Source organism: Lithobates pipiens, unplaced genomic scaffold (genome assembly GCF_037356315.1).
Source record: "Lithobates pipiens isolate NorthernLeopardFrog02 unplaced genomic scaffold, aLitPip1_a1.2 Scaffold_8, whole genome shotgun sequence".
Lineage (NCBI taxonomy): Eukaryota > Metazoa > Chordata > Amphibia > Anura > Ranidae > Lithobates > Lithobates pipiens.
Window position 1 is genome coordinate 326,898,922 of NW_027507903.1, and position 24,552 is coordinate 326,923,473.

The following is a 24,552-nucleotide window of genomic DNA, read 5'->3' on the forward strand; positions in this document are numbered from 1 at the left end:
GGGCTAAAACTGAAATGGTGAACGAGGACGCACCGGACCCCTGCTGTGAGCTGAATGCGAACATAGTATGAACCCAGTCTAAAGGGAAATAAACCATGCACTCAGTAAGAGCATAGTAAATGAGAGGAAGCTTCAAAAAATACGCAATCATATGCAAGGAAAATTAAACAAAACAGCATTTTTGCTTGTTAATGATTGGACAATGGAAGTCATCAGAGCCTCACAGTTTATTTGCCTTTAGTAAATCAACTTCTTTGTGTATCTGTAGCCTTTCATAGCTGACTTAAAGTTAAACTATAGGCAAAACTTTTTTTTGGATAGAGCAAGGGAGGGTATAACCCCTGTCAGATTTTTTTTCGCCATCTGTGTCCTATTGCAGAGATTTTCCTTCACTTCCTGTCCATAGACAAACAGGGAGTGAGAGGAAATCCCTGAAAAATAAGAGATTTCCTTGAGGACCCCCAGGTCACCAGAACCAATGTCCCCATCGGAAGATTTCCCCTCTATTACTTTTCTGAGGACAACCCAAAATGTGTGATTTTCTTTTACTTTCACTTTCAATTATAATGGTAAATAGGACAAATAGAGAGGGTGAATCTCCTAAACGGGGGCACAGACAGCAATAAAAACCTGACATGTGTTCTAATTCTTCTCCATTCTATCCAAATGAAAAAAAAAAAGTTTTGCCTTTAGTTATACTTTAATTTAATGTGTCCCTACAATTACGCCCAAACACTATTAAATGGGAGGTGTTTGTAACTGAGCTAAGCATCCATCCATGTGATTCCTTAAAAAATGGTATACTTATACGTACTTGTAATTACCCTCCCGTCCCCTCCCATCCCCACCTCTCTTTACCTCTGTAATGGAAATTTGTAGGTTCTGTATATAATTGTATTCTATTTTATATGTATTGCACGATGCCCTCACTGTGCACACGGCACTAACAATGTTTTCAGTACATGTTTTTCATTCTTTCAAGTCCTGATTAGAATTAGCCTGCCTATGTAACTCCCCTTGTTACCATAAACGTACAATTGTAATATTCATGTGATACCTACGTAATCATGTGTATAAAAACCTTCAAATGCGTCATAATAAAGGAGAACGGTTATTTGGAAAGATGCTGAGTGTATCTTTTGTGTCTGTTCCCTACTGCAGAAGTTATTATTAATTTGGAACCACTAATCAATATGAGGATAGGAGTTGCCTATCATCAAAATATCCATTTCAGGTGGCGAGCTTGGCCAGCAGGGGTTATCAGGTGACCCTGAGTATCCGAAACGAGGAGCTTGAGACGATCCGGAAGTTTCTGATAATCAGCAGGCTGAGGTAAGCCTTTTGCTTACATTTGAGTTATCAGACTTCCTTGATCGGTAAGGCATTTTCAGGACAAAGGGTACCTATTTTACTCCCCTTAATCGAACTGTATTGATTGGTGGTTATATGTTATGTTGTCACTGTCTACTGTCCATCGGAGTGTTATAGAGAAAGGGAACAATAGTGCTGTTCACAGGTATATGTAGTACATCTGCTAGATAAAGTAGTTTAGAGGCAAGAGTGTATAGGCACAAGCAGAGAAGACAGGCCAGTCATTATGGGCATTAAATTAAGTAAGGAAATGACGGGTAAGAGACCCTCAAAAATGCCCAGCGCAAGAGGAGCGTTATATATGAACCGAAGGTGCGGTTTCGCCTATACTGAGCCCCTAGTTTAATGGTTAAAGTGGACAGGGATCCACAAAGGGTAACTGGGTTACCACCAAAGTCCACAGGGACAAAGAATCATGCAGAGTATAGAGCTAGAGAAACAGCTATCTATGTGAGCAGGGTGGATCAAGAGTGACATTAACATGAGACAGAAAGGGACTTTTTAAAGTTAAGTTGTGGGATGAATTTGCGGTCAGGCACTACAACTAGTAAAGTCAAGAAACAGAGAAATGAGAGTTAAAACAGAATGCTTTACATGTTGTCAGAGAGGGAAGATGGGATGAGCACTATGGCTGCCCGTCTGATCATAGAAGGTAGAGTAAGTGAAGTATGGTATTACAATACATTGGATGCAAAGGATATCAGAACAAAATAAAGAAAGCAGAAGTTTAAGCAAGGAAGTATTAAAAAAGCATTAAAATAAAGTGACAGAATGATATGCATGTGTTGTGTACAAATGGGAATAATGTAAGCAATTTTAGAGATATATTTGTGTATGTTTGTGAATGCTGGAACCTTTAGTTCTATCACTTGTATGTGTAATGTACACAAATGTGCCCCCCTCCTTTGTGCTCTCCTGAAAAAATGTAGCTGGGATGAGAGGTTGGTGATAAGCTGGAAGGACATCATGCCAATTTCAGTTTTTTAGACAAAACATTTATAACAAAATGTGCCGGGTTAACGAATCTAATGATAAACAATGTGATCACAATTATTTTTGAATCTGTTTTCCAAACATGGTGAAATGAAGGTTACAGTTAACCGTGTCTTACACAAATTGAATATCCTTTGATAGTGGAAACAGTGCATTTAAAAAAGGAAAATTAAGTAAAATTAAGTAATATGTGCCCCTTTAAGGACATTTATCTGTGCATATATATTAGTGTGTGATATTGAAATTATCATATGAGTATTCATTTCCACTAAGATTTTAACAATTTTATTAATAAATATAGATATATTGAAACTGGTTTAGACAACCTTTGGTTGGAAATGAAATCCAGGTTAATGGGGAAATTGGTAAAAATGGAATTAGTTTAGATTAAGATAACAATTTTGTAATTTTACATTTATTGAGTGGAAAGGAAAAAAGATTAAGATGAGGTTGTTAATTTGAATACAGCTGCAATAATGTTTAACAAAGCCAAGATGAATGGGATACATAAGGAAGTTTTTCTACAGAAATGAAATCTTAAAGCGGGAGTCCGCCGTTTTTTTTTTTTTTTTAAAGCCAGCAGCTACAAATACTGCAGCTGCTGTAATGACACTTACCCGCCCAGCGTGCCCGCGATGTCGGCAACCGAAGCCGATCTCTCGATCGTCTCTCGGGTGCTGCTGCCGCCATCTTGGGTATGGGAATCAGGAAGTGGAGCATTTCGGCTTCATTTCCCGGCTCCCTACTGCGCATGCGCGAGTCGCGCTGCGCAATAAGGATGGTCCCCGCTGTCTCTGGGATGCATGTGTTTCCCAGCAGGCAGTGGGGGACCTTCGGAAAGGGGTGTAGATTCTGCGGAAAGGGGCGTACCTTCTGTAGAATCTATGCCGGAAGTGGGTGCAGATACCTGTACTGTACAGGTACCTGCACCCCCTCCCCCCTGAAAGGTGCCAACTGTGGCGCCGGAGGGGGGGAGGGTTCCAATGAGCGGAAGGTCCACTTTAGGGTGGACCTCCGCTTTAAAGTCTGATAATAGCTTAATGTGCGGTCCATGATGTGAGAGTAATAATAACATTTAAATATAACAGACCCATCACATCAAGTCCACACACCCTGGTAGGATAGATGCTGCCTGCACCCAGTTGTTTTATAGTTTTTGATGTGGCGGAGCACTTTGTTTTTATGTATTTTTATTTTTGAAATCCAAAGCAGAATGTGTGGATTGTGAAATGGTGTGCCCCTTTTCCTTGTAAGTGCAGTGGGTATAAGTAGAAGAATATTTTGGATTTATGGACATCTCTGCATGACTGCAGGGTATTCTTATCATTTATTATAATATTGCCGGGAAAAAGTTATCTTTTTGAAACATGAAACTGGAGTTCTTACACAAACAGCATGATAGAAAACAAGCCATTGTTATATTTATGCAAGCTGGACCCAGTAATGAAGGGTTCACTCTGATATATCAAAGCTGTAGCTTTATGCAAAGTTGCTATTAGACAAAGTTACAGATATTATTTTGGTCGAATATTTAATTTTTAATGGTCCGACATTCTGCACAGCAAATATATAGCTAACTAAATGTTTTTCTAATGAAAGGTTCAAAATATGAATTTGTTTTGTTTATGTACAAATCTAACAAAGAAAAATGTGTGCATTTGAATCCAGCTACCTTATTGCCTCTGTTGGAGGAGGCTGGAGACAAAGGAAAGCACATGTGTTAAATTGATGATGTAGGAATCAGGTGCTGTGAGCCCAGTGCAGGACACACTCCCTGAAGACCCGAGTATTTACTTTTTTGTAGTGTTATTCCTGGTTTTATACAGAGGATGAAGTTTATCACCCAGAAGGATACTCTGTATTCAGAGTCATTGTATCCTTTCCCCCAGCTCCAGAAGCAGAGCTCCATGTTTTAGCAAAGCATGTGAGCTATAAAAGAGTATATATTTATATAGATAGTCAAGATATAGAGAGCTTTTGGTTCCATTTGAAGGGCCAGAAGTTTGTTTTTACTTCGGCGGGTAAACCAATCAAGCATGCCAAGTTAATTTGATCAGCTGTTTTCAGCCTTCCAGGTGCTTGCTGAGGTAGCCATACTAACAGTAAAATTCACATATGGAAGCAGACCAGGCGACTCTAAGGATGCTGCATTTACAGCCCCGGACACTTGCTGGGTCTGTGCAACTCACAGATTCCACCCTAGTTCTGGCCCAGTATAGCTGGGATTAATAATTCAACTTTAAGGACCCCAGAACGAGAAGCACAAGTGGTCCACAGAGGGCAACTTCTTACGAAACAAGACTTTGGAAAAGTGATCATTTATGTCTGCTAGACACTCTTTTCCCTACAGCTTGACGCGTGGACCGTGTCATCAGTGACAAGTAGTTATGGCTGCCTTAGTAAATGAACGTGGGATAGAGCCAGGGTTACCACAGTTGTTTTTATAACATACCACTTCTTGTTACCAAAGGTGTTACCAAAAGATGAACATCCCTTCCAGAGATAACAAAAAGATATATCCAGATGCCCAAGTCAGAATCTTACGAGTATGCATTTTGTGTGTATGGACATGTTTTCTGGATGTCCAGTGGCAAATGCTACTGCAAAGGCCACAGTAAAAAAGTTTTATCAGAAGTAGTTTGTAAGTACAGAGTGCAGAATCTACAGATAGTAACAGAGGAAATCATTTTTATAGGAGAGTCCCTATTAGAAGTTTTGAGGTTTTATTTTTTACACCCCCTGCTGTCTACAATATAGCGGACAAAGTAGAGTAAGAAACTAGAAAACTTTTGCCTGAATGTTTTCTTATATTTTATCAAGCCCGTAAGGGGATGTTAGACTCTCTCCCTATGGGATTTGGTTTGGGAGTGTGTTACTCACTTGCTTATATTTTGTCTCAGCAGCTGAAGTCCTCCATTCGGATCTCACAGAGAATGTTGCTGATTTTCTAAGGTTTTTGACAAACTTATTTATGTGTTTTCTCCCCAATTCCAGATCCTAAAAGTTTGGAAGGATCTAAAACTAAAGCCAGGTGACTTGTGGATTGTTAAGAGACATTTATATATAAGGAAATGTTTGGAGACTCAATGCAGCATCTATTTCATGTACAGTTTTGCAAAACTTGAAAGAAAAGTCACCTGGATCCACACCAGACACTGTAAAAATGTCTAAATTAAAGAAATCTCTGTGTTTGATTTGTTTCCCTCTTGCGATAACAGTCTAGGGTAATTTTTGATTCAATTACTTTAATTGTAAGGGATATATATATATTTGAAAAGTAGTTTAGCCATGTTGAAGTCATATTTGTCTTTTGTACCTCTTCCATTTTATGTAGAATTGTCTGTGTTTACATATGCTGATAAGTCAGCATACCAACAATTAAGCTAGAAGGCCATTCTGGCCACAGGAGTGTACAGCCAGTACAGTGTAAATATGTCCTATTAATCATTTGTTTTTCACAGTGAAAAGTCGTTTGTAATGAAAAAAAAGCTGCTCAGCTATTATTTTCTCCACAATGGAGTTTTTGCCTCTTTGGCCAGGACTACCTCCACCTAAGCGTGTGGAGGTTCCAGGTTAAAGGTGATAGCAGGTATGGTTAGTGATCAAAATATTGATCAAAAGATAGGAGACTGTAATGGAAATTAGTAGTTTCTGTATATAATTGTATTCTATTTTATTGCACGATGCCCTCACTGTGCACATGGCACTAACAATGTTTTCATTACATGTTTTGCATTCTTTCAAGTCCTGATTAGAATTAGTCTGCCTATGTAACGCCCCTTGTTACCATAAATGTACAATTGTAATATTAATGTGATACCTACGTAATCATGTGTATAAAAACCTTCAAATGCGTCATAATAAAGAAGAACGGTTATTTCGAAAGATGCTGAGCGTATCTTTTGTGTCTGTTCCCTACTGCAGTAGTTATTATTAATTTGGAACCACTAATCAATATGAGGATAGGAGTTGCCTATCATCAAAATATCCATTTCACCTCCTAGCACCTCCACCCCCCAGAAGCCATATAATTTCCTGTGCACACTCCTGCCAGATCCATGCGGTGTCCCAATGAGAGATAGTGGAGGAGATTTACTAAGACTCTGGTCAGAATCTGGTGCAGCTGTGCATAGAAACCAATTAGCTTCTAAGTTTTATTGTCAAAGCTTAGTTAAACAAACTGACCTTAGAAGCTGATTGGTTACTATACACCAGATTCTGTGTGCCCAGTTTTCATAAATCCCTCCTAGTGCCTCAACGGGAATGGATAAGATTTTTCCCACTCATATGCAAAAGAAGTAAAGTGTGACAGTGCTGAGGCTAGGTGATTAGCCCAGCACTGTCAATGTGAGGGTAGGAGGAAAGTCCCTAATTTTTGTTAAGCTCCAAATAGAGTGATTTAGAACTTTCACAGGATTTCCTTGCATCGCTTCCATCAGCTGAACAGGAAAGTATGTCCTGCCAGAGGACTGGGTAAAGGAAAACAATTATAAAATACACATAATAATTCCCTGTACATTAAATCATTAGCTTTTATATTATCCAGTATATGATTCTGTCAGCAGAGAAAATAACTACTTATGATGTAGTAATACATATAATGCGTACATACCATTCTCATTGAACATTGTAAAATATATGTTTTTGTTTTTTGTAGATACCAGTGATGTTGAAAACCACAAGGTCTTATGTTTTTGTAGACTCCAGCAACAAAATCTTGTAAAGTTAACAGCCTCATTTTTAGTAAGTTATCACACTGAGTCTACTCCAGTATTAGTGAGTGGAGTAAGATTCCATGACAAAGGAAAAGTGTAGAGTCTGGAACTCTGGCAGAATCTTTCTACTGGAGTGATAGTTTATAATTCATCTCCCTAGCATCCATCTAGCACTAAATTATGATTTTTGGGAAGACTGACTGTTTATTCTGGCCACACATACTATTCCAAAAAAACAAACTAACAGACATCAAGGAATTTAAGTTTTCCTGTTGATACGGATAACATTATGCACAAAAGGTTTTGTTCCATTTTCTAAAGTGAAAAATAAACTTTAAGAATGAAATACTGATGGCAGAGTGTTAGGGGAGGGGTGCCCAACCAGTCGCCCAAGACGACTATGAATGGGGCCCAACACAAAATCTTAAACTTACTTAAAAATGTTGATTTTATTTTATTTTATTTTTTTTGTAAAAATGCTCTAACACATATGGCAGTGTCTTTTTACTGGACATTTATAAGTTTTATATTCCGAGAAAAAAAATATCCCACTCTTCACAATCATGCCTTATTTATGACATCAGTTTTTGGCAGCACCTACATTTGTGAGCACCTATTCTCAAGGATGAAGCACACGAAGGGCAAAATTACAACCAAAATATCTGATGAGCACCTTGAGAATTCATTGAGAATTGCTACACCATCTTTTAAACCAGATATTCATGCATTAGTATATCAAAAACAGTGTCCAATATTACACTACTTTTATGTTGCACTCTTTAAAATATTACAAAAAAATTTACATTTTTTTATTCAGCTAGGCACATTATTTAGATCAATTATCTTTAACTTGTGATCTGCCCAACTTTTTTCTGCTCATCAGCTACCTTATTGTTAGTGTATTTTATGTGTGGCCCAAGATTATTCCTCTTCTTCCAATGTGGCCCAGTAAGTTCAAAAGTGGGACATCCCTGTGTTAGGGTTTTCCAGCACCGTGGCAATGATGCTACAGGCATACTAGCTTTCTTTTTACTTTTCCCTCCTTGACAATGTACTGAAATAGTGTATATTTACTAAAACAAATCAGTCTGGCCAATCTAAAAGTTTTCCTAGGCTGCAATATACTATAGGATTTAATTCCTGATTACAGGCTAAGCAGAGGGAAGTAATGCTCACACTTTAGAGATATGGACTCACCGGTGAATGATATTCTTGCTCTGCAAATAGTCAAGTGCCAAGGCCAGTTCACAGATGAAGAGCTTTACAGATGCCTCAGAGAAACGCATATTTTGCTGCAGATGGTATCTAAGGTCACCACCAAGGAGAAGATCTACAACCATAAACATGTCCTCCTCATCTTGAAAGGAATACCTGGGATAAACATAATATATAAGAATTCGATCTGAATAAGGAAGACAGTATTAAACTTTACATTAATGCTTGTATTGTTAATGAGATACAGTATATTGGAGACTATTATATTGTAATAATTTTTTCCATGTTAATGTTCTAATAAATACAAAAGATAGTAATGATCATACCAATGTAAGCACATTTTTTCAGTTTCCCCTAGCAATTTTGTTTTATTTACACTGCCTGCAAAAAATTAGCAGTGCAGAGTACACTTTCTGCATCTGTAAGTGGAGCTAAGTGCCAGCATAATGCAACACCATCACACATGCACATGAGCTATATCCTAACCTATTAAAACAGCAGAGGTACATTTATGAAAGTTAAAGTGGATGTAAACCAGAATTTTTTTTTTATGTCATAATGTAGAGTATAAGATTTCCTATTATTTTAGCCCAGTCTTGCCACAAAGAGTTAATCCATCTCTGAGCAATCCTCTTTTATTGTTCAGTGAGATAAATATTGACATAGAAAAACCTTGTCAAGTCCTCCCCCTTGCTGTGAGTGACAGATGATTTACACATCTCGTGCACTAGCCTAAGACATGCATTATTTTTTAATTCACACCCCCACTCCTTTCTTCAGCAGCTCTGCAAGGATTGGCTGTTCCACACCTCAGCATGATTTGGCATGCTGAAGTCATGTGTGGACTTTTCTGGGTTTTGACTGGATATTAGTGATCATAGCAGAAGTTCATTGTAAGAAATACACAGGCGAAAATGCATGTTGATAAGGGGAGTGTAGAGGTGGGTGGGGAGTCTACTGACATCACGACTCCACCCATTGAGCCCTGGAAAACAGACCCACCCACAAAATCTGCAATTTTTCCGGGTCTCATAGCAGCCAGAGGGGAGACATTTGACAGATAAGTATACATGGAGGAGGCATATATATCCTTCTAGATAACCAATATTGCAATAGTTTAGAAAGGATGAGAGTGGGTTTACATCCACTTCAAGCAAAGAAAAAAGAATGTCAATTTTGTCCACATGTGTTGTTTGCTTGCTGTTGTCTGCTGTGCTTTTACCCAGCAATTTGTACTACCACTACATTACTGAAATGTGAAAATAATTCAGGCAGAATCAGCTTGTAAATCCATGTAATATCTAGTAAAACAAAGATTATTCTACAAGAAGGAGCAATAACACTCTTTTCCATAATGATCTTTATTACCTTTAAATCTCTATAGCCCCAAAAAACAATGAATGTTTTATATCTTTTCAATAGTTATCTCCATTAATATTCATAAACATCCCACATTAAAAGCAATACTAATAAGATAGTCTTGTCCTTCTCTTCATAAAGATTTCCCTGCACAATGTTCAAGTCCACTAACTTTACCTACAGAACTGTTTTTGCGGAATGGAATTTCAATGTGCCTATCAAGGTTTGTTATAAATGTTTGATGAATGCAGGGAAATAATTAAAACAATAATTATGATGGCAAATATTGATGGCATAGAGTTGTTAATATGTATAACTAATTAAAAATTCACCAGAAGTCTTCCTACATGAAAAAATACCAGCAAAACTCACTGATAAAGTACAGAAGTTCCAGATAGGCCGGCAGCCATGGATGTCCCGCTACCTTCCTGCGGGATTTGATCCAGATCTTCTGACCCTTTAACAGTGCAAACAGATCGGTCCACTCTATATATCATTTTTTCCTCTTTTTTTTCCTTCACTTTCCTCCCTCTCTTTCCCCCCTCCCCACCACGAATTGTTGTCATTGCCATTATCTGCTTTCTTCATTCTTCCATTTTGACAGTCACACTCATTAGTTTATTCCAGTCACCTACCGGTAATCCACTCTTCTTGGTTATTGCACATTTGTTTCTATTGCATACTGCTTTAATATCATGTTATCTTAAAACAATCATGTAATACTACCGTAGTACATCTCTGACCATACTGTGTTTATGACACTTTTATGTACCAGTATGTGCCAAATAAAATCCAATAAACAGATTGAATACGAAAACATTCACCACAAACAGCATGCTTTTATATCAGTGTAATAAAAAATATTAAAGCTAAAGTTTAGTTAAGGCAAAAAAATAAAAATAAATCGCTACAGCTTTATCACATCACTTAACTGTAATTAAGTATGTCCCACACCGTGCAGGCAGCTGGATCCAGGAAAAATCTTCACTGCAGGGATGCCCCATTGCAATGCTTATTAGCTTTGGGTCTTCAGGCAGAACTCCAGTACAGATGAACCACCCCCTCCTCTTCTATTAAGAAAAGTTCTTTCATTACTCACATTATTTGTACCATGATATGTGAATGGGGGAAGAGTCTGAGGAGTCACAGGATTCTCTCCCCCATTCAGAGATTGTGGAGCAAGCAGTGTAATAAATGAAAGAACATTTCTCAATGAGGAGTACAGAGGAGGGGCAGGTCCCTAATCTTAAAAAGATTCCTTACAGTTATATGCCCTGTACACACGGTCAGACTCTCAGACGGAAAATGTGCGATCGGATCTTGTTGTCGGAAAATCCGATCGTGTGTGGGCTCCATCGGACTTTTTCCATCGGAATTTCCGACACACAAAGTTTGAGAGCATGATCTAAAATTTTCCGACAACAAAATCCGATCGTTTAAATTCTGATCGTTTGTAGACAATTCCTAAGGACAAAGTGCCACACATGCTCAGAATAAATAATGAGATGAAAGCTATTGGCTACTGGTCCATTTATAGTCCCGTCGTACATGTTCTACATCACCGCGTTCAGAACGATCGGATTTTCCGTCAACTTTGTGCGACCATGTGTATGCTAGACAAGTTTGGGCCAAAATCCATCGGAAAAAATCTGTCGTCGGAAAGTCCGACCGTGTGTACAAGGCATTAGTCTCATTACCTATAATGAAGTATGTCCCATCTTTACTGCTGTTCTGCCCAGAACTCAATCTATAACCATTTTCAGTGTCGAAAGTTCAAAACAAGGAAGTGGACAGGCATCCCTGCAATAAAGATTTCTCCAGGGTCCAGGTGTCTGAACAAGGCTGGACATACTTCATTATAGGTAATGAGACTAATGCCCTGTACACACGGTCGGACTTTCCGACGACAAAATCCGTCAGATTTTTTCCGACGGATTTTGGCCCAAACTTGTCTAGCATACACACGGTCGCACAAAGTTGTCAGAAAATTTGATCGTTCTGAACGCGGTGACATAGAACACGTACGACGGGACTATAAACGGACCAGTAGCCAATAGCTTTCATCTTGGAATTTATTCTGAGCATATGTGGCATTGTCTACACACGATCGGAATTTAAACTCTCAAACTTTGTGTGTCGGAAATTCCGATGGAAAAAGTCAGATGGAGCCCACAGACCATCGGATTTTCCGACAACAAGATCCGATCGCACATTTTCCGTCGGAAAGCCTGACTGTAAATACAGGGCATATAACTGTAAGGAATCTTTTTAAGATTAGGTAGGAATTGAGAAATGGGGAGAGAAATGTGATTTTGTACCCATTTGAAATGACAAATTTGACCTAGGAAGTCTGAGACATCTCACATCCATACTGGCACAAATGCAAACAGACTTTACCCCCACTCTGAGGAGTGGGGTCATCCTTTCATTCTTAACAGATCAGGCTTGGTGGACTCAGTAGTCCAAGGCTGACATAAGATGCTTTGTTTTACCCTATGGGGTTTATTTACTAAAGGCACATAGGCTGTTTGCTGCCCATATGCTTGCTTTTGATTTGATGGAGGCAGATTGGAAAATAAGAATCAGAGTAGGGTCATCCTTTCATTGTTGACAGGGCAGGTTTGGTGGACTCAGTAGTCCAGGGCTACGGAAGGAAGTGTCAAGTCTTGGTTTACCATAGATGTCTATGGAGAGTGAAACTACCTCTTTCACTTGGTAGAAGTACTGTAGTAGCCATGAGAGTAAGAGTCTATTGGGGTTATTTACTAAAGTCAAATCCACGTTGCACTACAAGTGCACTTGGAAGTGCAGTTGCTATAGATCTGAGGAGGACATGCAAGGAAAATAAAAAACTGAATTTTAACTTGCACACAATTGGATGATTAAATCAGCAGAGCTTCCCCTCATTTCAGATCGTCCCCTCAGATCTACAGCGACTGCACTTTCAGTGCACTTTCAAGTGCAATTGCAGTGAACTTGTAGTGCAAAGTGGATTTGCCTTTAGTAAATCAACCCCCTAGGCTTCTTATTGTGGCGTAGGAATGCCTTTCCCCCAGTAACTTCCTTGATAACTTTATCAAGGGATTTCCCAAATAGGTGGATACCATGAAAAAGCATACACAGCAGACACTTCTTACAGATATGTTCAGCAGAGCAAACTTTTAGCCATAAAACATCCATATTGATAGAGGTAAGCTCTGGATCACACTGGTGTGGCATTGAAATCATGCTACTTCAGCGTGATTTCAAAGCCACACATCAGTGCCGATTTCATTGCAGCTTCATTTAACAGAAGTCTATGCAAGTCGCAATGAAATTGGTAAAAAGTAGTGCAGGAACCTTTTTCATAATTTCTGCAACATCAATTGCGGCGTTATGAATGGTTCCTTTGCTTGCAATGGGGTGCGACTTGTCATGCAATTTGATACTGTCAAATCAAATGAGAAGTCACACCAGGGTGAACAGGGACTAAGGACAGTGGCGACTGGGGATTTTTTTTGTTTTTGGGGCGAGCAGAAAACAACCAATATTCATTTGCTATCATCACACAACTAGGTGGGCTTTGGGCGAAGTGCTCTGCGCCCGGAGCCCACTCTTTTTTGAAGCCTATTAGAGCCTCTGGCTCTAATCACATGCTTCAAATGAACACCCTCGCCATTGGAATCCATGTGTCTGATGTCCTTGTATGTAGACCAGGGGGCTGGGGGCCTGGATGGGGGACGGTCCCCGTGCGCCCCTAATGCATGGGCTGCCACTGGCTAAGGGACCTCAAAGACAGGTTCCCGGCCTCTATTTATTTGTCTTGTCCAGAAAGCAACAGTCCAGCAAATAGATATGGCGGCAATAGCCAGCTGCTGAGCTGGACCTGCAAATGGGAATTTTAGGAGGGCTCCAAAATGCCTTTCAACAGAATCCTTAAAAAAGGAAGCTTCCTCAATTAGAACTTGAAGGTGTTTATTGGAGAAGGAAATTTCAGATTCTGCAACTAGAACAGTCCAATTTCTTTTAAAATTCCTTTAATACAATAAATTTCAGTAGAAAGCTTAGAATGACTGAATGCTCTCAGGATTAGGCCAGTGCTCATGTAATGCACAATGTATGGGAAAAGTTTTTTGACTTAGCTTGCCTCTTAGTGACCACAGGGGCTTGTTTAGGCTGTAGAGAATTAGGTTCTGCTACGCTAGCAGCAGAACTAGTCCACAGCAGAGAACATTTGGTGCAAAGTTGCATCTTGTGGCTCATAAAATGTCGGGGAAGGAAAATCCTCTGCAGTCTCTACTACAAATTTAGCATCCTTAACACTACCCTCAATATCATTCTCCAGAAGGTTAGGAGGTTTTAACCCCATGAGTGTAGCATTTATGGCCTCAGTAAACTGATGGTTCTTTAAGTGCCCAAAGGTTTCCAAAGAATTCAGACATGGTGGCAGAAAAATGTGCTGATATGCCTCATTTGGCATGTAAATTTTTTGTGGGGGGGCAGGTACCTAGTTTTAACAGGTATCCAGCTCCCACTTCCTCTCCTGATGTCACAGCACTGGAAGTTCACCTCTCTCCCCTCCCTTACCTGGTAATCCTGTAAAGAACACTCACTCCGTTACTCAATTCTGACACTTTGTGCATACACTAATTTCTCAGAAGAATCTATGTTAGGAGCTATAGTTGTCACAGACAAGACTTTAGCCAAGTCTTCTTTTGTTCATTTACATCAGAGGCACCCAACCTTTTGAAGCACGAGGGCCACTTAAGCGACTTGGTAACCGGTCGCGGGCCACAATGAGCAGGCAGATGGCAGGTCTGTGTCCGCTCTGCATAGACATAGCCCACTAAACTTTTTTTTTTTTTTTAGACTATCAAATTGAAGGTAGGACACTAGTCAGTTTACAACTGCCACTCCTTAGAGGTGAATGGAGGATCCAACTGGGTCAGACTGACCGTGTGAAAGGGGCCCAAGGCTGCTTTCCCACTGATGCACTGCGGATTTCCCGCACCGCGGATGCAACGCAGTGTACCTTTTGGCTTTCCTGCACTTTGCAATAGACTTCTATTATATTCTGCAGGTTTGGTGCACTTTGGGAAAGCTCACCAAGCTCGCAGGTAATAACAGAAGTCTATGGCTCAGTGCAGGTAACCCCGCAGAGCAGATATGCCCATATATACACAGTGATTTTAGTAATAAACTGAGTTTTAATAACAGTGTTCTATTCCATCCCAGAGCAGGATGTTGCGGGCCACATCAGAGTGCTCCGCGTGCCACATGTGGCCCCCGGGACACTGGTTGGGCACCCCTGATTTACATGATGGATTGATAGGATTAGTTGTTTACAAAATAAAGAAAAATTTATTTCTGGCGAGATCAACAGGTATTTCTGTATTGGATAAAAATGATTTTAGTGTGAAAAATAAAAGATAATACAGCCAGCACATCTAAGGACTGGTAAGCTTTACAATATGTAGTTAGGGACTAAGAATGCAATGTCAGGGCTTGTTGACACCAGGTGCTCTGGGACTGCTGGAAAGCCTTTCCCAGCACAGTCTCAAAGCAAGACAAAGCAAGACAAGTCAAAAAGCTTTGTTTTCTTTTAGGACTGTTCACACTGCTGTGTGAAGCTGTGTGAATATAACTGAACAAAATGTCTGCATCCACGGCTGCAGGACGATATATGGTCCTCTGTGGCCATGTGAATGAAATAGCTAGCCTGCCAACTACACAAAATTATAATAAAGGAACAACCTTTTATTGGTTTTATATTTTAAAAAATCATATTATATAGACCAGGGGTCTCAAACTGGTGGCCCTTCAGGTATTGCAGAACTACCAGTCCCATCATGCCTCTGCCTGAGGAAGTCATGCTTGTAAATGTCCGCCTTGCAAAGCCTCATGGGAGTTGTAGTTTTTCAACAGCTGGAGGGCCACCAGTTTGAGACCTTTGATATAGACTGTACCATATTTTCTACTTTTCATAAATGTGGAATTTTGAACAGAATTGCTCCTCCCTTTTCTGATTAAGTGTCAAACCTTCCTACGATAAAGTTACACCTGCTAATAAGGATATTGAAAAAAAAACATTTCAGGGATGCCTATACTAATTCTCTGATGCCAATGATAGAAAGAGGCTTTTAGAGACCAAATGGAGAGGTGAAAACCTTGGGGTTGATTTACTAACAGCTTCTAACTTCAGCTTATTCAATTAAAGCAGAAGTAAACCCATAGATTTAACAATGGGAAAAAACAGTTACATTTTCAGCACAAACCAAACTGTCTAACCATCCAATGTCTGGTGTCATAACTGATCACATGTGCATCATCATGGCAGTTGAGGATTAAACAGAGGCCAATATGGCAGCTTCATTGGCTAAAAAATATAGCAGGGTTTACTTTCACTTTAGGCTTTGGCAAAAAAAAAAAATGGAAGCTGATTTCTATCTGATTTGGTTTCTATGCAGAGCTGCACCAGATTCTACACTCTCCAGTTTTAGCAAATCAACTCCCTTGTCTCAGGCTACCTAAGAATGCTCTACCCTTTTGGGTAATTACCACTGTTCTATATGGAAAAAACTGACTTGGTTGTAGGAGAAAATGTATTCCCACTTTTTGACTTTGGGATATAGTCGGTAACTATAGATCATGCCCATAGGACAAACATACACTTTGGAAAACTAATTTGAAAACTCAGATCATGATTATCTGCCATCTTGCTTATATGTTGGTGCTACCCAACCCACGTAACAGTTTCATAATCCAAATACCAGTTTAATGTTTAATGTATGCCTTTGTTTATAGGTTAATGTATTCACTTTTTTCCAACAACATATTGTTTTTTAGCATATCTAAAATGAAGTATGCAGACTTCATTTTACCTGCCTGGAAAGTTCTTTTGATTGGTATCATTATGAACAAGTGTGTAAGGGCTTGTACATATTAATCTCAGAGTTAAGAAGGCATCAAAGTCCTTTGAGAAATACTCTTCAGTAGCAAGAAAGACCCAAGCCACACCATAACATTGAATGATGAGGATGTAAATCTTGATCTTTCCCTGTATTCACTGCAGCATTTAATTTTCTCACACCACTGCCAGTTCTTCCATCTTCTTATTGAAAATCAAGAGGCACAAGGAAACTGAAACTCTCTCAGAGGATTTCATGGTGGCATGGAGCCAGACCGATCTGAGAGCTGCAAGTATTTCTAACTTATTCATAAGACAATACCTAGGCACCTTCAGATTGTTGGTTTTATCATATTCCAGCATATTGTCACAGCAAGAGCTGTTATTTCTATGCATATAATAAGGATATCCCATGGGATTCTAGCACATTATCACGTCGTGTAAAATTTCAATATATATTTATGAATGTAATTTACATAAATTTGGATGCAGATTTACCTTGAAGAACAGGTTAGAGAAGCACTGTGTAAGCCAGCTTAACTAGCAAAGGATGCAGTGTATATCGGAGAAACTGGAGTAATCACAGGCTGTAACTACTCTTCATATGAGAGGCAGTTGTACCGATGCAGATAGAAGCTACATGATTGTCCCTGCAAAAAAAAGCTAGGAGAAGGGCACAAGGACTTTGCTTATACTATGGAGGTCAGGAAACCCAAAGTCTAGGGAGGCCCAGGTCTGCTCCCCTAAACAACACAATGCCAGGCCCAAACCAGAATAAGCTATTTGTCCCTGGCTAGCTTACCCTGGAGCCAGAGGCTCTAATAGGCTACAAAATAGGGTGGGCTCGGGCCACAAAGCATTGCGTCCAGATCCCACCCAGGTGTGTTGCATCAGTGTATGAATTTTCGCTGTTACAACACTGATCCTCCTCCCAGCCAATCGGGAAGCAGGTTTGATACCCTCACCCAAATGGCTGAAAGCACAGGCAATCTATTGGATGCCTAGAAGGAGTGGAGGAGACGCGAGGAGGAGGGAGGAGGAGAAGACACAGGACCCACTACCCGATGCCCCGACACCCGCCACAGCCTAATGTCCGCTGATGCCCTGATCCCCACCGCAGCCTGATATCCGCCAATGTCCTTGATGTCCACCTCTGCCCGATCGCCGCCGCTGCCCGATCCTCCTCACTGCCTGATGTCCGCCACCTAGATGGGTAAGAAGACCAACCAGCAGATAGCGAGCGGGGGCTTTAAGGTGTCGCAGGGGGGTTGTTTGTCACCCCCCCCAAACAAAGAACCATGAGCCAACACTGAACTCAAATCTACTTTCATTTAAACTCCAGTGCTGACATCCTGACACATCTTTGCCCTTCATCATGAAAGTTGATGCCGCGAATATCAGTGTTGAAGCAGTTCTCTCTCTCTCTCTCAACGAACCCACTTTCGAATCAGTTGCACTCTTTCTCCTTTTCTGAAAAAATCTTTAAACTGTGAATCTTTGGCCATCAAATGGACCTTGAAGGAGTGACAACACTGGCTGGAAAGGACTATTTAAAGAAGAAAAAACTACCTGTGGGAAATTTGTTCATTCCACTCCAACTCAGGCTCATGGGTCTCTCAGGGGCTCATGACGCTAAGTTGGGCAGAGATGCTGGTATCAGCAAGCTTTTCCCCTTCCTCCTGCTCCCCTGTCCTTTGTTTTGGTTGGTAAAGTTGGAATGAGTAACTAGCTAGCTAATAGGTAACTAAAGTGCTCCCTAAATCATTGTAATAATTACTCTTATTTAGTGAAGGTGTAAAACTAGGTTGTGCTCTATGGACCACTGTAATGATTCTAACCACTTAGCAAACATGCATGTGCCTTTCTTTTGAATTTGTGTATGTAAAGTCCTTATTTTTGGTGAGGAGTCAACTAGTGGTCAAATGGATTGGCTGACAGCTGCCTAAAAATCTGGTATGGTATCAGCCTCGCCTCTGTCCCAACAAAGCCAATGCTGGGGGAGGGCAAAACAAGTTTAGCCCCACTCCCACCAGCTCCATGTGGTTCTGTCTGCTTATTACTGTACAATTGTGGCTTTGTAACTCGCCAGGGAGATGTAATGAAAGGCAGCTTTTGAAATTCAAAACAGAAGGCTCTAAGAATTGATTGGATAGTATTATTACAGTCACATACTGCTAGATACATTTCCGCTGGAGATCGCCATGTGAATTATCAGTGGTAATAGCTTGGAGGTAGAGGGAGCAGTTTGCTTCTACCTACCGTAATATAACTGCATTATGGACTGTGCTTTACCCACTTTTTGACTTGAAAGTCGTACTGCTATTGCTGCAGCTTCTGCTCTGACATACTAACTGCATAATCATATGGAGTGAATGGATGCTACAACCTCTTGGAGCTGAACTTACACAGGTCTCCCTCCTCGCCCCCCCCCCCCCCCCGCATAGCAGCCAGCAGCCACATAGCCCATCCTTCCAGCTATGGAGAAGACTGGTGGCTGCAGAGAAGGTTTCTAAGCCCCAGACTCCTGCCTTAGAACCAGAGATTTCCATGGTCCAGGTCAGAGGGACCGGGGGGGGGGGGTGAGGAGGGGGACCTGTGTAAGTTCACCTTACCGATTTTTATGTAAAGGTGAACTTACACTTTATATTTACATACGTTCTTATAATCTGTTGCAAGTTAATGGCATTTTTGTTGCAGAGGATGCCAAAAACCTGACTTGTATCTTAGTGCAGACTTCTGTGAAAATCAGTGAGCCAATCACACAAACATTTTCAGGGGGCTTTATGTACACAGTCTGTGTACAGAACACTTCCAGGTAGCCATTTTGCATTGTATTTTACAGAAAATGCCAGCGCTGCAAATTGAAAAGGAAATTTTTAATAACATCTAATTACAATATGACAAAATGACTTGAGTCACAATTGTATATGCTATATTATTATTTTTTTTATTTGTTATTTTTTTCTCATGAAAGTGGAGTTACCCTTTATGCTATGCGTTATATTGGGGATCTGGATGCAAGGTCCATTTCCCTTTTGAAAGTGATTTATTTGTGGCATTAGATCTGAAAATATTTCAGCTTTGAACATGTTTCTTTGTTATGGGCATTGTATCTCACGTTGGACGCACAATAAAGAAAGTTACAATCAGTTTGAAACTGACACTGCTGTGTAAATTAACAGTGCATAAAAACCCCACACTTCAGGATGTCTAGTTTAAGAGGTAGAGAAAGCAATGTTGCTGCGACTACAATAGATAGATATATAGACTAAAATTTTGTGACATTGAGGTTGATGTGGGTGTCAAGGTCTTATAATTAGTTACAGAGTTTTACTTCTGAAAACCCTTGACAGAAAATGCAACTATATAAAAAAATTAAACCATAATCCATGAAACCCAGCTGTTTTTTTTTACTATTTTTTCAAAATACCATTTAAATTTGGAAGGCTTAATGGAAGTCTTTGGAGGGTGTCCCACAATTTAATTATTGTCTGGGCTTAGGAACATTTCACAATAAACTTTCCACTTTAGCTTCATAGGGATGCCAAGTGTCATCCTATTACCGTATATCACAGCTTTTAACGAGAGCCTGGAAACTGAAGTCATACTGTACATTTATACATTTCAATTCCAAACACATTGGTATGCTGGTATAATTTCTCATTTTTGCAATTTCATTTTCAGAATATCTACTTTTTAGACCAGAGAGCTAATTGTTTTCAAAGCTTGCAGCTTAGTATATATAAAGAAAAAAGTAAACACAAAAATTCTGAATATTCTTTAATATACCACTTAATAAAATATCATTTGAAAAAAAGGTCAGAATACTAACTTAATGCCCATGCCTAAATGGTCCCTTTTTTTTTTAGATTAGCTTCTTCTTGTGGTTAAATTTGTGATCAAATCTAAAACTAAAAGACTAAGCCATGGGAGCGTATTGAGCAAAATATGGACAATGTCATTCATTACAATAGCCTGGTTATTTTGTAGCTTTAAATCAGAACTGTAGCCAAATAAAATTAAAATCCAACTGCTTCCTTAAATACTTGACCTTAAACATATCCAGTCTTAAAGGTATAGTTCTCCGTTACAAAAATCTGCCTTTTCAGATATGACAGGATGTCTGTAGATAAAAACAAGCAGTGCTACTTTGGCCATAATTGAATAATGCCCTTGCAAAAGGTGTAGGACATTTAATTTCAATGTTTTTATTGATTTTAATGTTACATAGAAATATAACAGAGTAAACAAAATCAACTGGGAAAACATAAAAGATAGGCTCATAGGATACATTAGTTAGATATGCAGAAGTCTAGGATATGAACACAACTTCGTAACAGTAGGGGAAACATACCATGTCCATAGGCTGCATAGTAGAGCCTAACAAAGGAAGGGGGGGGGGGGGGGGAGGAGGAAGTTGGACTGCGCTTTGCAATAGATATATAGTGGTCATCATTTAATATGGATGTATACCAAATTGACCAGGGTTTCCATGTCTGAATTTGTTTAAGGTAAGCACGGCTATCCGTCGCTAAGGTGGTTTCAAAGATATATCGATCTTTTATCTGTTTAAATACATTTAAGACCGGGGGTTTATAAGGATTTTTCCAGTTTTTTGTAATGTTGTGTCTGGCTGCTAGTAAGACGTGGGTTACTGTTTTGTGGAAGTTGTATGGGGTGTTGTCAATGGTTAGGTTTAAATTTCCAAACAGTAGCCTGTTAGTATTGGGCATTCCCACATAATATGGAGAAGTGAACTAGTGGCTCCACAGTTTCTCCACCATTTTGGAGATGGGTTGTGGTCAAAGTTGGCAATTTTGAATTTTGTTAAATATCTGCATTGGGTTATGTTTTGAGTTAACTCCCAGAGGGCACTGCAGTTAGTGGCTGTGTATACAGAGCGTAGGGCTAGTTCCTATTGGTGGGTATTGTATCTTTATGTTAAATCTTGTTCCCATAGGCAAAATGGGACGGATAGTTTTTGGCTGTAGCAAGCTGTAGAATAATGAGATTCCTTTTATAGGTTTAGTTCCTGGAGAGTAGTATGTTAAAGCTATATTGGGGATGGGGGTTAGAAGGTGGGGATTTTGGTTAATACAGTGAGCTATTTGGAGGTACTGGTGATGAGATGAATTGGGCAGATTTAGGTCTGTTTGTAGTTGCGTGAACGGTTTAATATGATTGCATATCATGATGTTGTTGAGTAAGCCTGTCTTTAGGCCAGGAGGTAAGAGTTGAGTTGGGGATCATAAGCAGGATAATAGCTAAGGGGAGTTGCATAAGGGTTCTAGATGTAGTGTGCCAATGCATGGAGGTGATTTTTCTCCAGGTCTTGACTGACGCTATGACTGTAGGAGAGAGGTGTTTGGAGAGCGGAGATTTCAGAGGGAGGCTGTATAGGCAAAGTTTTAAGTTCCTGTTAGGGATGGCTTGGCATTCTAGTTTGCACCAAAGGGATTGGGCTTCCAGGAGAAACCATTCTCTGAGTTGGGTGAGGATGGTAGAGTAATAGTAGTATGAGATGTCTACTAGACCTGACCCACATACTGATCTGTCTTTATTTAGCCAAGACCGGGTGACTTTGGGTCTTTTGCCTTGCCAGATAAATTTGCCTAATAGGTATTGTAGAGAATTTAGGTAGGAGCGGGGGATAAAGATGGGAAGAGAGCGGAACATGTATAGGAGTTGAGGGAGAGTAGTGATTTTATATGCCGCTAGCTTGCCTACCCAAGATAATTTGTACTTAGCGATTTGTGTAAGGGAGTCAGTGTACTTCTGTTTAAAAGGTATGAAGTTAGCTTTAAATAGATTGCCTGGGTTTTTTGTCAAGATGATGTCTAAGTATGTAATGCCTGACTCTGACCACTGGAAATGGAATTGAAGGGCTAGAAGGTTTTTTGTTTCACTATATATACCTAGGTTAAGTATATGGGATTTTGAGGAGTTTACTATACAATAGGGCTCTTCACTTAATTTATTTAAGAGAGTTTGGTCTGAAGCTAGGAAAGATTGGAGATTTGTCAACGTAATAATACCGTCATTGGCGAAGAGGCTAATTTTGTGTATCTTGTTGCCCATGTCAAATCCCATGATCTGGATGTAAGTTCTAATGTGTTTTGCCAGGGGTTCCATGGCTAAATTGAAGATAAATGGGGAAAGAGGGCAGTCTTGTCATGTACCATTTGTTATCTTGAATGGAGAAGATATCATTTCTGCTACGTAGAGGTTTTCTGAGGGGACCGAGTAGAGGGCTATGATGGCTGATAGGATCCTATCTGTGAAACCAAGCTGTGATAAAAAGCTGCAGCTATCCTCAATGAACTCCTTCAAATGCCTTCTCTGCATCCAAGGAGAGGAACAGAGAAGATGTTCCAGAAGTTTTGGCCAAATGTGTTATATTAATTAGTCACCTGATGGCGTCAGAATATTGGTGTCCCTTGATGAACCCTGTCTGGTCTTGGTTTGTGAGGGAAGGAATGATGGACATTAAATCTGGTTGCTAGAATTTTGGCGTATAGTTTTAGGTCTGCATTAAGCAGAGAAATCGGTCTAAAGTTCTGTAGCATTGTTGGTTCTTTTCCAGGTTTGGGGAGGGCTACAATGGGAGCCTTCAACATTTCCTGGGGGAATAAAGAGGAGGAGTCAGCTTCATTGAAGAGGTCACAAAGACAGGGGGCTAGGGTATCTCTGAATTGTTTATTATATTCCCTGGGGAGGACCTCAGGGCCCGGTGATTTGTTATTTGGGAGGTAGTTTTTTTTTAATTCTTTATTTCTTCTTAGCAGGAATACATAACAAAGGTTATTAGTAATGCTTACAAAGAAAAAAAAACACCTTCTAACCACAGCTTATTCTATTTGAAAACGAGAAAAACATAATGTATTTCTGCCGATTTTATAGACAAACAAATAATAATATCAATTCCCCATAGCAACCCTCCACTCCAGGGCCCCCCTTCCTTTCCTTCCCCCTTCCTCTCCCTTATGGAGAGAGAGAGAGAAAAGAAGACAAACAAAAAAATAAAAACAAAGAGTACATCGCCCCCACCCACCAGAGAGTAAAGCCGCGTACACACGGGCGGACTGTATGGCCAACTTAGTCCGTCAGACAATCCGACGGACAGTCCGTCCTACTTTCGAATGAACGGACTTGACCACACATGGATGCAAAACAGTCCGTCGAAAGTTTGCACGATGACGTGTACAGCACGTACGACGGGACTAGAAATAGGAAGTCCAATACACAGCAATGCAACCTTTCGCCGTGTAAATCCTTTCTGAGCATGCGCCATACTTAGTCCGTCGAACTAGCCTACTCACGAGCGGATTGTCCGCTGAAACCAAAGTCTGACGGACAATATTACGGAAATTCCGAAATACTTAGTCCGCCAGACTGCACGCTGAAAAAGTCCGCTGAAGCCCACACACGAGCGGACTGTCCGCTGAAATGTGTTTCGACGGACTAAGTTGGCCAGACAGTCCGCCCGTGTGTACGCGGCTTTAGATTTGCGTCACACAACCAACTAGTCTAATCCTCATTTTCCCTTCATCGGACTGTAGAAATAGTTCCCAGGGAGCCCAAATTTGCAGTATAGATTCCCTTTCCTCCGGAGACATAGGGATCAGTTTCTCCATAATCCAGATTCTTCTTACTTTATTTAATCATTGCGAAATTCGAGGTGCCCCTGTTTCCTTCCAACAAGTGGTGATGCAGCTTTTAGCTGCAGTCACCAGATGACTTAGCATTGAATTCTTATATCTCTCTAATGGGATATGTGTGCATTGTAGTAAGAAGAGGGCCGGGTCTTCCATAACCGGATATTTAGTAAATAGTTGAGAAATTCTCTGAACTTCACCCCAGAACTGTCTAATTACTGGGCAAAACCAAAAAATATGGGCAATGGTGCTTCTCTCCTTACAACACCTCCAACACCTGTCCGACGACTCTGAAGAGAAATTATTCATTCGTGATGGGGTATAGTACCAACGCATTAGTACTTTATAATTTAGTTCC

The 24,552-nt window shown here is 40.1% G+C and overlaps 1 protein-coding gene across 1 annotated transcript in view; it reads right to left on the minus strand.

The window, feature by feature from the left end:
* Positions 1-24,552, minus strand: part of STK32A (serine/threonine kinase 32A) — a 315,716-nt gene that overhangs the window by 169,241 nt on the left and 121,923 nt on the right. Inside the window, exon 5 of the mRNA XM_077472966.1 lies at positions 8,277-8,450. Coding sequence (XP_077329092.1) covers positions 8,277-8,450 — 174 coding nt within the window. The remainder of the gene's footprint in view (positions 1-8,276; positions 8,451-24,552) is intronic.